This window comes from Pteropus medius, unplaced genomic scaffold, assembly GCF_902729225.1.
Source record: "Pteropus medius unplaced genomic scaffold, Ma_sr-lr_union100, whole genome shotgun sequence".
Classification (NCBI taxonomy): Eukaryota; Metazoa; Chordata; class Mammalia; order Chiroptera; family Pteropodidae; genus Pteropus; species Pteropus medius.
In genome coordinates this window covers 12,525,223-12,539,195 of record NW_024350926.1, presented here as the reverse complement: position 1 = coordinate 12,539,195, position 13,973 = coordinate 12,525,223, and the positions used below count along the sequence as shown (strand labels likewise).

At 49.9% G+C, this 13,973-nt stretch overlaps 1 protein-coding gene across 1 annotated transcript in view; it reads right to left on the bottom strand.

Moving 5' to 3' along the window:
- Positions 1 to 13,973, bottom strand: part of RALYL (RALY RNA binding protein like) — a 197,543-nt gene that overhangs the window by 58,207 nt on the left and 125,363 nt on the right. The window contains exon 3 of the mRNA XM_039841950.1: positions 7,828 to 7,860. Within this exon, the coding sequence (XP_039697884.1) occupies positions 7,828 to 7,860 (33 nt within the window). The remainder of the gene's footprint in view (positions 1 to 7,827; positions 7,861 to 13,973) is intronic.

The following is a 13,973-nucleotide window of genomic DNA, read 5'->3' as shown; positions in this document are numbered from 1 at the left end:
CAAATAGGTGCTCTCTCTCTCTCTGTCTGTCTCTGTCTCTTTCTCTCTCTCCCTCCCTCCTTCCCTCCCTCTCTCTGTATATATTTATATACCAAATGATAGATTGATTTTTAACTACCTTAATTTATGATAATCAATGATGTCATCAAATTGGGGCGGGGAGGTTGCCTGTGATGTGTAATGATACCGATTCTCAAAGTAAAACGGATACGGACTGTGACATTTGACTTAATGTGATGCTTTAGTACGTGAACGAATTAGATAGCAGTGGAAGTGCTGATAGCACTCTTTTGAAATATCATCGGCTATAAAGTCCTGCACCACTGCTCTCTTTATAAGCGGAACTTAAATAAATCTATTTAATGATCCTATGCATTTTCTTCCCTCTGAGTGACACCCTATTCCTGCCTGCTATAAGCTACCATTACTGCCTTGGCCCCCGGAGAACATTTCACCGAAGAAAGAAAAGATGTTTCAGTCACATCCAGCCCCTCTGCCTCCTGAGACGTGTTTAAATCACAAGGACCGAGGAAGACTGTTTTGGGTGACTTTGCTGTTATTTCATGATTGAAGAGCCATGAATTCTTGTTTCTGAAAAAACGCGTCCTGGAACCCGTGGGCTCCAGACACCACTGTCAAAATATATACGTTCGTGATTGATTACCCAATTTCCTGGCGGTATCGTATACGCCATCAGGTGCAGTTTAAATGATTGTGACAAGCACAGAAGACAGTCATTGACAGGTGCAGCTGTAAATGATGGGTTTAAACTTTCCCGTGCTTTAACAGTGTTTCGCTGAGTGGCAGGTGGATAAATTAAAATGACAATTGGAGCATCGGGCCTGAAGGCAGGACTGCTTTCGATCACAGAAGCAGCCGAGCAGCTCCGTGCTCTCTCCCGAGAAAGAGCCACAGGGCCCGGGGACACAAAACGAGCACAGTTGCTAAAGAAATCGTTACGTTTGTGGTAGCATTAAAAAAAAAAAAAAGATTTTTAGAAGGAGAAAACGGCTGTTATCCCTGTCTCCGTAGAGATTCAGAGGAAATCGAAACTGCACCCCCAAAAGGTGGGCTGGGAACTGTCCACTGCTGATTTCGTGATGTCAGGTGGGTGTGTTTAGGGCTTGGGGACAGTCTCCTCTTAACCCTCCCTCAGATGTGACACCACATCTGGATTGTAGCTCATCATGCTGTCACCGTGATCCCGCAAAATTCAGCCGAGAAACCTGTAAGACATCGCTCCCTCCGTCACTCACGAAATCTGATATTCTGAACGAAAATGGTTATTTTCATTTTCCTTCAGGCATTTCCTTTCCTCTTCTTTTCTTCTACGGATCTTATTTTTCTGACAACTGAAAACAATATATATTTAAGGTGTACGGTATGATGTTTTGATTTATGTCCATATTATAAAATGATTACCACAATCGAGCTAATTAACCCATCCATCAGCCGACAGTTACTTTGTGTGTGCGGTGAGAACACATAAGTTCGACTTTTTCTTGAAATAGCAAATTTCAAGTATACAATACAGCGTTATCAACTGCAGTCACCATGCTGTGCCTCAGAGTCCCGGGATTATTGATCCCGAGTAACTGTAACTTTGTCTCCCCGATGCCCGTGCTGCCTGGCACCTGCCATTCGACACCCTCATCGCATTCGGCTACTTTAGCTTCTACGTACAGGTGAGATCGTGCAGGTTTTGTCTTTCTGCGTCCGGTGTGCGACTTATTTCACCCAGGGTAATGTCCTCCAGATGCATTCACGTCACTACGAACGGCAGGATTTCCTTCGTGTATAAAATATCTCGCGTATCACATTTTCCTCTATCCACGCATCCATCTCTGGACGCTTAGGCTGTTGGTACGTCTTTGCTGTTGCGAATCACACTGCGGTGAACGTGGGGGTGCAGATATGTCTTCATTTCCTTTGGATACGTGCCCCGACGTGGGAGTGCCGGGGCACGCGCTGGGTCTGCGTTTCCTGTTCGAGGACCCGACCCCGTTGTCCACGGTGGCTGCAGCACTTTGCACGCCCAGCCCCAGCGCACGAGGGCTCCCCTTTCTCCACATCTTCGCCAGCACTTGTGGTCTCTGGTCTTCGTTGTCACGGCCGTTCTACCAGGCGCGAGGCAATTTCATTCTGCTCCATCCTGAGTCTTTTCGGCTGATGCCGGATCCGTCACAACAGCTTCCTAAACGGCTTCACTAGGACCTCGCCCGGATCATGCCGCTGTTCAGGTAAAAACAAGCAGGCCGGCCAAACGCGCAGCGTCCAGCAAGTCCACAGCGTGGAACGGAGCTCCTTGCATTCATCAATTTCTCAGTTTCCACCCACGACCTTACTCCCCAATCTTATCTGCCTCCTGTCTTTTCTGGACCCTTCCGCCCTGCTGGACTGGGGTGTCCGATGCACTTGCACAGTCTTCCCTCTCTGCCGCCACGCGCCCGATTTTCCGCAGAAATGCTGTTTTTCATGCCTCTCTGCCGAATTCTTCCTTGACCTTGAGCAAAATCTCAGGTCCTACTCTTTGTCTCGAAAATCTTTCTGACAATCTGGCTGTTGTCTTCAACTGTTCGATGCCCGAATTAAGGTAACGTCTTAATTCTTGAGTGATTGGTAAACACCAGCCACTTTCTGTTTTTCCTTTCTGACGCTCTAGGGCAACCATCCCTGAGCTGGCAGCGCTTGCCCTTCCTCTGCTCCTGTCGTTAAAGTTTTTAACAATGTACTCGATACTTTGTAAAAATCTAAGTACGCTCCAGAACCGCCTGCCCGTCTTCACGCTGCTCTTTCTCCTTTTTCTTGTCTAACTTCCTTCGGATCTGCCGGGTGAGGCCGTCCTTCACGCCCGTGCTCATTTCGCTGTTCTCACTTCTGCTCCCAGAATTCGACCTCATTTCTTCCCTGCCTCATGTCATCCAGAGCCTTTAGGTCTCTGGATTCAGCTAGTTAGAATTTCTGCATCTCGGTGGAACGTACTCCTCCAGGGAAGATGCATAATATAACCTACCGGTCTCACAGAATATTGATCATAATTGGCGTTTACTTCCTGTTTACCGTGTGTCAGGCGCTATCCCAAATACTACGCCATGCTACCTAACAGTCCTAAGAGTTAGTTATCACATCAGGTGAGAACGTGGAGGCTCGGAAGAGTCGAACAGATGGTTCCAGCTACCCGTCTAGAAGGGAGAGAATGGACGCCAGCCAAGGCAATCCGATTACTGATAGTGTAATCGCATACGGCAGCTGCTAGTAAATACCAGCTCTCACACGAAACCTGGATCAAAGTAAAATGGTATGAATTTTTGACCGAGTAAGTGAGTCAAGGTTTAATTATGTCTTCACAATAACAGAAGTATATCGAAGATCCAAACTCAGTTCCAACAGTGGAAAAAAAGGGGGAAAATCATTTCACAAAATACAACTGTTAGCAATTATGGGAGGGTCGGTTTGGGATGCAGGGGATGCCACGGTGCCCTGGCGATGTCCACACCCTCCGGTCTGGGCTGAGTGGAGCAGGCCCAGCATTAGCGCATCTCAAAAATCAGGAGTCCGGGCTGGGCCGGGCTGGCTCCCTCACAGGGCCGGTGCTGCCATAGAAATAAACATAATAACTGAGAAATTTTATCCTTGATGTGTTTTTGAATGCCTCTCAGCCAAGCTTGAAAAAGAATATATTCCGAGTTCTATCAATATAATTTTTAAATTAGTCTGAGTTATTTAAATGATTCTAACGCCGTGAAAAAGTCTGATTTTTTTTTCTTTTTACCCAGGCAATAAATAATCATTCTCATGATAAAGCCACTCACGCAAAAATTCATCAACTGAGAAATTGGTGTGCATCAAAGTTTCAGTCCTAAAATACGATCATTCATATTAAAATTCTTCTTTTAAAAGGTCGACTTCATGCTGCAGAGGTTAAGAAGAAATAACTCACTGGATGTTTTCATCTAGGGCCTTGAGTGTATTTTTAAAGCCACTCTGTGTCAGCGGGTCACTTATAGCTGAGGAGAACTAACTAATGCGTGGCCTGGACACGTCCTTCTACACTGTGGCTCTGAAACATCAAAAGGACAAGAGCTTTCTTTCCCCCTCCTCTGTAGTTTTCATTAAAAAACCGTGAAAAGCCTTTTCAAGGCAAGAACAGCGTTACGTTAAGATTTACTCCTTAGAAACTTCATCGGAAAGATCATTGGGTTCTCGTTCTTTTTCTAAATGCAAACTCGATGCCCGTGCTCTTCCCGCTTACTTCCCCAGTCAGGAGCTAGCTGATGGCACAGGAAAGAAAGAGTTTGCCAGCAGAGTTTTCTTAATTGCTTTAAAATGCAATGTTCTGAGGGGGAGGAGATTATCCGCCATTTAGTACTTGACCAGCGTTCAAGCCTACGCTCCACACTGAAAACCAAGGTCACTTAACTGATATTTTTTCCTGTTACGTAAGTGAGATGAGAAAAAAAATTTAATTTTAATTCTATTATTCAAATTCGTTTTATTTATAATTAAATATTTTACATTATTTATTTACAATAAATTATAGATGTAATACACATTCCACATAAGAAGTACATTTGTATGAAATACATTTATAATAACTTAAAATATAACACATTGTTATTAACATTTAATAAAACTACTCATTAAATATTTAGATGACATTATTTAATAATTTAACATTTGAAGCTTAGCCTGGTGGCATCACACGTGTTTCCGGCCCCTGCGCTCCGAGCAGATGTGGCCGCGCCCCGCCCGGGTGCTCCCCCTGCCTCCCGTGGGTGCTCCGCGGGTGCTGCGTGGGTGCCATGTGGGTGTAGGTGCCACATGGGTGCTCCGGGGGTGCCGCATGGGTGCCGCGTGGGTGCTCTGTGGGTGCTCCGTGGGTGCTGCGTGGCGGTTCCTGGTCAGTGCGCCCACCTCCGCCACGTGCTCCCAAACCAGAGCGGCGTGTTTCTAGGGTTTCCGGCAGGGGCCCCAGGGGCCATGCGTGTCTGTAGGGAGACCCCGTGCGTGTCACGGGGGTGGCGGGGGACGAGCATGGGGGACGAGCGTGAGGGACATGGTGGCTTCCACCTGGGTGGCCCTGGGTGACATGGCCCCTAGCCACCCACCCTGGGTGACAGGATCGGACTGTGGATGAGCCTGCATGCCTCGTGCTAAAGTTTATCTTACTGTTTATTTTTCCTACTGACATCATTTTATTAATCATCGGCTGGCGCATACGAAAGAAAGTTCTTCTGATTATCAGCCTAAGCCGAGGCTCTGGGAACTGAGATTTCATGAACTTTCCCCCAGCTCCTTGATCTTCCCCCGAATGCCTGTGCCTCCTTGTGCTAGAGCTTTCTTTGATGCATTTTTCTGTTCATGTATTCAGATTGAGTTTCTGTTGTGACATTTAAAAATTTTATTTCATAATTCCTATAGCACATTTATCAAAGGAGAAAATTTGCTCCCATATTTATATTGAGAAGATGTACATTAAAAATGTGTCAGTATTTCTTTTCATTTAAGCCATTTAAATAATTATTAGCGTTCACCATTGAAATATGTAACAGAATATCTGTACTCATCTTGTTTGATAGCTTATTCCAGTCGCAATTTTTATTTTTCTCTCTTCATTCTAGAAACTTTTTTTGGTTTCCGCATGGAACCTAAAGCATGGCCTGTAAACGCTGAGTTTTACTCTGATATTTTTACAGCATTATCCATGACTATACCTTCTAGAACTGTAATACGAGCAATTCCTGTGTGCCAAGAGCAGCGCTGGACGCTCGGTCTAAGTTATCTTTCTTAATCTCCATTTTGCGATGAAGGACCCGAAGCTTGGGAGTCAGTAATTGCCCAAACTAATACAGCTAGGTTGTAAGTGTCTGACCTAGGAGAGCAAAAGCAACTTCTAGAAGTACGTTTTAACAAGTGCATTAAGACTCTGCCTGGTGATGGACTGAAGTACACAATATTAGCACTGATTTATTCGTTAATATATTTTTTATTCCTCACAGAACTAACGTTAATTAATGTACATGAGGTGTACAAGGCAAAACTCAGTGTGTCAGCCATGTGGCCACTGATACCGCAGCCTGGACACTGTGCAGTTAATCCTCTGGCAAGTGACCGAGATACAAGTCACAGATTTGAATAATGGTTCCGACAGTAGGTCACCGGTCACCTGTTTGGCCCATGTGTGTTCTGATGGTCACTCTCACCTGTTCTCTTACTGAACGGGATCGGGAGAGTCACACGTCTTTTGGACCGTTTTACTGAAACTCGTTTTCTTGGAGGAGATGGAAGAAGTCAGCTGTAATGTAAGCTGTCTGGTCAGTGGGGCCGTCGAGGCGCGAGTCTCACCCCGTTTTACTTTTAAGTCACATTGCGGGGCAGCGACATCTCCTTCCTGCCACATCTCCCGTTTGAGTATTTGCTGAGCTATCAATCATTCTTTTTTGGAAACTTTTTCCTCCAGGCTCTACTCCTGAGTTTTGAACTCCTGATCCTTTAAAAGGAACTGGCTTGGGGCCTGCCCTTGTGAAACGGAGGCATGCCATAAAAAGTGACTTCCATCCCCACATGCCTGGGGGGACAGGAAGTGCCTCAGAGAAGCTGCAGAGGCAGGCAAGGGGAGAAGCTATTTGAGGCCTCTTGACTTGAGGGCAGGTCACAGCCCTCAAAATAAAAGATTTTTTCAGGCTTAAAGATTTTTCACAATAGCGGCTGATGATCAACGGGGGGAAGGACTTGCTTGGGGCCAGAGCAACTTGACCTTCCGTTTTTCATGAAATCCTCCGTTTTTCCTTCCCAGCCTCCCAAACGATTATTTTGATTCCTGTGATTCAGATGACTTTCCGAAAACGCTTTTATGAGGACTAGGAAGAGGAGGGGGCACCATGGGAATGACGGAAATATTCAAAGGCCACGAACAAAGGCATAGAAAAAAACCGATGTGACCGTTTAAAAATCTATCCCCGTCCCCTTTTCTGGCCATCAAGCACGAGGAGAGCGGCTGCCTGGATGCGATTTTTTTTTTCCTCATCAAATACGGCACGACTTCCTCCTCTAAGCTAGGTAGCACATTTTCAATACTTTCTGCTGTTTTTACATCAAGCATGATCCCGAGCACACCAAAGTCCCTTAGCCAGACGCTGTGATATGGCCGTCAAAGGATTCTTTGCTAGATCAGTTAAAAACAGCTTCGCTCATTCTTAACTAGTTCTAATTGCCTGAAAATAGTCGGCGCGCGCCCTTGTCAACAGTACGTTACTATGAGGCTCTCGTGGCGCAGGACGATGCCGCGGAGACGCGGGCTGTCTGCTTCAGCTTTGTGTTCAGAGACGCAGTCGGTAGGAGAGGAGAGGGCGGATAATAGGGGAACGAGGAAAAAGGGGGGAAGATGCAGACAGACCGAGGGAGAGAGGGGCAAGGATCAAGAGGCAGGGTGAGCGGCCGAAGGGGAGCCGTGCGAAGTGAGCGGACGGACGGCAAATAGTGAGAGCCGCTGTTTAGGGGACGTTTCGAAACCGATCCGAACGCACGTCCGCGCGATGGGAACGCAGCTGATGGCTGTCTGGCCCGTGTGGTGGTTCTGGAGGACACGGGAGCTCACAGACATACTTCGGCTGAATTTCTGAGGTCACGAACCAGTTTCGGGGACATTTTACTTAAGTCTTTATAAAACGCGCATAGCCATGTTGCTGAAGAAATGATGCACTCGGTGATACGCTATGACTGAATGTGGAATTAAATGACTGAAAATACTATCCCAGAAGACCTTGTCGATTTGAATTAAAAATCAATTAAAGAATTGAGATTTAAAATATCTAGATATCTACTCACCCAACGGACAGGAAAGGCTCCTTTGACTCAAGTCTGTGGAAGAAAATACAAAACATTTTATTTTACTATAACAATCTGCTATGTCCTTAAAAATGCAATCGTGTAAATCCGGCAGAATTACTATGCTCGTTTGAATGAAAACGCACACGTTAGCACCAGTAAAAAGCTGTAACTAATATTAAGACCTAATCTGGACTAACTCGAATTCCGGCAAGATTCATGCAGAGGCCAAAAAATGAGACTTGATATGGGATGTAGCATTTAAAAGATCCACTGAAATCATATTGTTAGTCTAATTCTGATTTGTCCGTTTGTGTATAATTATTTTCTTTTTTTACAGTTATTTGTTTGTAGAAGTTTTGACATATCTATTTATGATGGTTGTACTAGTAAAAACTTGTAATGTGCTTGGTCACGTATTCGCTGAATAACTTATTTCCAGTAGATCTTCAGGAATGAAGAGAAAGCAGCCTGACAGTTATGGTCACTTAGTAGCAGCCATACACTTCGGGGCAGGTCACAGACGAGGGTTTTCCGGCCACCTCTGTGTCCCCTAAGAACCAGGGCCTTTGGCGCTTGCTCACATATAAGGGAAGACCTCACTCGGAAACCTGTTAGCTGTGGCATCTTGAGCAAGTCACTTAAAAACATCCTGGCCTCGCTTTCCTCCTTACGAAACAGGCTGGACGGCTGCCAGCTCACTTCCTTATTTTGTAAATTAACTCTATATCCCTTGCACACGGCAAACCAATCCAGAAAGTATCCGCTTCTCAATATTTCTTAATTAATACTTAAGGAGACCAGTTGGTAGGTGGATACCGGCCACTTTATTGTCATAGAAATTTTTTATCATACCATATGGCAAATACTGAAGACATTTCGATCTAAATCCTGGTGCTTAAGATTTTCAAGAAGCCTTGTTTTGAAATATTTTATTTACGTGTATGTCACCGCCTTTCTCGACAATTCCAGTAGCCACAGGATGATGCCCCAACTTTTCGTCGTCCCTCGAAAACTCCTCCCACACCCCAGCTTTCCCTGTCGCTGTGGACCGTTTCTGTCGCTGACCGCTTTGTGGCAGAAGATTTATCTGCTCCTTGCCCAGACGCGGCCGGGTTAGCTCCGCTTTGGTGTCGTCGGGCGTTCCATTTCTGTGTTGGAATACTGTCTTTCTCCTTCCTTTCTCCACGCACCGTTATTGTTTGACTTTCTCTGACGCCTTCGTAAAGCCAACCTTGACGCCTTCATCTTACACGGACAGTCCTGTCTCTGCTCCAGTCACTTATCCCCGTCACTACGACACATTCTCAGGACAACAGCCCTGGGTTACACGGCTGACCTAGAGTCCCACTGAGACTGGCTAGAACATTTGACTTGCACCTCTGCTCAGAAAGGAGGCTCCCGGTGGTTCTGTGTTCAGCCTGCAAACAGGCCCCGGGGGAGGAGCTTGCTGGTGCTCTGGCAGCTGAGCGGGAGGGACAGATCACTGTCCACTCACCGCTTGAAGCCACGGAAGACGAGTCCCGGATACGAGCATCCCAAGCATTTTCGGTGGTGACATAGAGCAAGAAATCGTGGTTGCTCTATGACCACCCCACCTCGTGTCTCGGGGCAGATGAAAGTGACAGCTGGGCCACACGGAATGATGTTCCGCTTTGTAACCTAGTGCTCCGCTGTGGTTCTGTCGCTTCCCTAGCCTGGAGATGACCCAGAGACTCCTGTCTTTCTCATTAATTATGTGGCAGCATCGTACCCAGCTCGAAGGCTGCTGAGCAGAACATGTATTTGGAGCAGCTCGCACGGTTCCTGGCACGGACGGACAGGTACGGCCACGTCTATGCAAAATGGGCTGCCCCTCTTGGGGCCAAAATGGCGGTATATACGAAAAACTCACTTTTGTAATTTTAGCCTGAAAAGTGAAAAGAAAAAGTGAAGAAAGAAATCTGCCGGCAGAAACATCTCTTTGGAGAAAACTGTTTAGCAATTTAAACCTCTGAAACAGATGGTTACGTCGCAGTATGCCCAGAGAGAACTTTTCTGAGGTTTTTTATTAAGGTAATTGTTTTGTGAAGAACAGGATTGATTTTTTTTTCTTTCCTAAGATTTACTTTTAACAGGAAATAGGCAGTGGATTTAATAATACCTCATTCAGGACCCACTAGAAGCAGGAGCAGAATAAGACAGAACATAGCCTTCAGAAAAACAGGCGCCATAGAGAAAATAAAATAAAATGGAGAACTCACATCAACGTTTGGCGTTTGCATTTAACAACAACAGAAAGGGCCAGGCATTATTCAAAATGCTTTATAAACATCGATTTATTTAAGCCTCATGATGCCCACCGCGGTGGATCCAATTTTACAGGTGAGGAAACTGACTCCCAAAGGGGCCGAGTGTGTCACCCGAGGTCACAGAGCTGGGCGCGGCTGAGCCGGGACCTGAACGCGGCCCGCGGGTCCCGAAGTCCGGCCTCGCCCCTCCCCGGCGAGGCCTTCAAGCTGTCCTGCAGGGCGGGAGCAAAGGGAGAGGGCTCTTTCCGGGGTGGCTCGCGTGTGCCGCACCCCAGCTGGAAAGGAGGAGACGTGGGGGCGACCACATTCTCAGACGCGGGTCAGAGCGAAGCCACAGGCAAGGCTGGTGTTGAAATCTCGCGCCCGAATGAGTGAAATGAGGCTTTAAGGAGACCAGGGCCTTTTTGAGTGCACGCTTGTTTTCTCTAGAAAACGGCTGATCCTCATCTGCATTTCAATAGCATCTCGAAGACACAGCAGTGGGTACGAACATTTGATGGAGAGAGGAGTTGTCTGTCAGGTCCCTTCAGAAACTCTGAGAGAGTTTAATGACGTCACCAGGCTCGGCAGCCAGAGTGACACCGAGCGAATTTGACATCAGCAGGTGAGGTAACTAAGGTTCAGGAAGACCCAGTCATTCGCTCAAAGTCACACGGCAGTGGGATGGAGCCTGAGAGCCGGGTCTGATGCCACATCTGTGCGCTTGGCCTCTGCTCTGTGGCTTGGACACGGTGCCCGCTGCCCCGGCCGGGCCCCTGGCCTGCGGGCCCCGCCCGGGCGTGCTGGTGGCCGGAGCAGGCGCGTCATCGCTTAGCTAACCGGCTGCTCGATGCATCTGGAATCATCTGACACGCTATGTTACAAAAAGGTTAACAGCCCTTTGAAGGATTGTGGGACCCATATTCTGGTATATAAAACTTTGTCTCCGTCGTCTAAACACATCCACACGACACCCTCGTTCCTCCAAAGCCTTCCGATTTGAACACTTTTTCCCCCAAGGTGAGTGACTGCTTGTGAGCCAAAGATGATTCTGATCAAAGATGAGCGCCTGTAAGTGATTCTCAGACGTCTTCCTTTAGTGAACGTTTTGCATATTAAAATATAATTCTATTAGTATTCTTAAAAACTCATTGATTGAAAAAAGGCGAGAAACACTTGGCCCTCGGCTCTTTTCACTGAAGAGACAAACAGGTGCAGGCAGCTCCGACCCTGTGCTGGCCGGCAGGGCCTGGTGGCCAGGCGCGCGTGCGTGCTGGCCGGCACCGGCGCCGCCTCCCCAGGGATCCCTGTGTGACTGTCACCCACCGACCCTGAGCAGGTGCTCACGGGGCGCTCTCTCCCTACGAGGGTGCCTTGTCGTGACAGGTGCGCGTGCGCGACCCCAAGCACGGCCTCTCACGGTGCCCCGTCAGGTACACTGAGAAATTCATGGCAGAGCGGGCTCTGGGCAGGCCACTCACGCGCACGCGTGCTCCGAAGCTGAGAGGCCGAATCGTTTCCAGTTTTGCATCCATTCCGACTAATTGATGGTGGCTGCCGGGGACAACGGCTCGAGCAGAATTCTCAGACGTGCTCGGGCCTGTGTCAGGGGCAGGTGTCGGCCACAGAAGCAGGACAGGAAAGGAGAAGGCTGTCCACGTGGGAGTCGGCCACCTCCGTGGCGACACGACGCGCAGATTCGCTCGGGCGCGCAGGCGTAGTCTGCAGTGGGAGCTGTTTCCAGGCTCGGGGGCCACGAGTCCGCGTGCGCAGACTGGGCCGTGCGTCGAACGCCTCTCATCTGACAGCGGCCGGTGTTTCGAATCCGACACACTATTATCCTAGGCTTTTCAGTGCGTTTCACCCCCGTAACCTCCCTGTCAGGCGAGCACGTCGTCCCCTCCACGGGAAGCTGGGGCAGACGGGGATCGGGTAACCGTCCCGCGATCTTAAAGCTGGGACGTCGTAGGGCAGGACGGTAGCTCCGGGGTTGATTAGACTGCGAGCTCTGAAGGTACAGTATGTTTGCGCATCTTCCTGCATGTCACGTGTCCCCCCTGGAAAAGCAGCACCCCCGCCTCAAAGCTGGGGGAGCCAGGCCCCCTGCCTCTGGCGGGGTTCACACAGAATGGGTTCCGATTCTCTGGAGTGAAAAGCTGTGGCCCCTCCGTTCCCTGCGACTCCCTTTCCCGGGCTTCTGTGCCCAGCAGATGTCCCTGCTTACAGCTCTCGTCGGGCCCCTGGCCGATTCCACTCCCGGTCACCACCCTCGGGGCTCCCCGCTCCAGGGACGGGTGACGGAGGGCCGTGGCCTCAGCAGGGTCTCAGAGGCACTTTGGCCGCTCACGATTGTGACTGGGGCGGTGGCACTGGAGTTGCAGGCTGCAGGGCCGGGGACTGGACCGCAGCAGGAAGACCGAACCCGAAGGAGAATCTCAAAGACCCTTCTGGCCAGAAAGACGAAGGTCAGCGGAAGGTCAGCAGATCGTCCCGGGAGGCGTGGAGTGCTGAGTGCGACAGCCCCGTGGGCACGGCCGGGGGAGGGGTGGCCAAGCAGAGGACAGGTCCCCCTTGGCCCGCAAGGATTCCCCAACCTCCTCACCCCTCACATGGGGGTGGGGTACACACAACTCCGTGGATCTCCCCGTTAAAACAAGAGCGGTTTTCTGATAAGAGATGTCTTCAGACTCCATTACTTTCGTGTTGGCAGGTTTGCTCATCTCACTTTTGAACCTGTGCAGAGGAAGGAGGGGCACTGGGGACACACAGTGGCTGTCCCCTCCCACCACCCGATGCAGTCCCCGGCGGACAGACAGCCGCTAACTCTCGCGGAGAAACCGTCCCGCCAGCAGCTCAGCCGGGGCGCGGTCAGGGGTCTCAGCCCGCAGGCCGGCTCGCTGCAGACTTCTGGCGTCATGTGCCTTGTTGTCCTCCGTTTTACATGAAGGCATCAGAGTCGCGTGACCCCGTGCCGTCTGCCGATGGCCGGTGACAGGAGGCCGTGCAGCACAGACGGGGCTGAGTGACGCGGGACTCGCCTTCGCAGGCAGCCCCCGTAGGCGGGGGTGACTCAGGTTCAGTACGCCAGAGACGGGACCCGGCCTCTCGGCCGCCCAGCCCGCCCAGCGGCCCCCGCCCGGCGTCACTCCTCACCGTGGACTGCGGCTTCATGTGTCACACGCCTGCTCCAGACGCCTCGGGGGTACCGAGGCGGACAAGCTGGCCACCAGCGGTCCCTCCCCTCCACCCGCCCGGAGGAGTCACCGCCCTCATCTTGTACGTGGATGGCCTTGTAACTCGCTCGCGCCGGGTGGCAGGTGCGACCTGGTGGGACTTCCAACCACGATCCTCAGAGAACAGGCATCTTCCTCGTCCTTGTCGAACTCATTCGCTGCGTGGGGCTGTGATTCCTGAGGCCGCCGTGCGGGGCTCAGCTAGGCACATGGCGAGCCCACGTGGAGAAAGATGCCGGGCCCCACGGGCGCCGGCCAGCGCCCCAGGCTCAGCGGCGAAGCACAGGGTCTGCCGTAGGTCCCACCGCGCCCGGCGGATCCGCCCGACCCGACCCGACCCAGACTGCTGGACAGGACAAAAAAAAATACGTTTTCTTTTCTTTTTCTTTCTTTCTTTCTTTCTTTTTTTAAGCCAGTAAATTTTATCTAGCGTGAGATTTGCTACGCTGAGTTTAGGCCACAAAGAATAAAAAAGAGAAAAAGAGAATCTTCAGCAAATCGAGAAACGAGAAGTTACAATGCTACTGAAGTTCTAGAATGCTCGCGATGTCGCCACGCGCCCGCCCTGTCCCCTCGGAGGGTTTTAGTGACACAGGACGTGCAGTGCCCCCGGCGGCGGCTCGGCAATCCCCCCCCCCCCCCC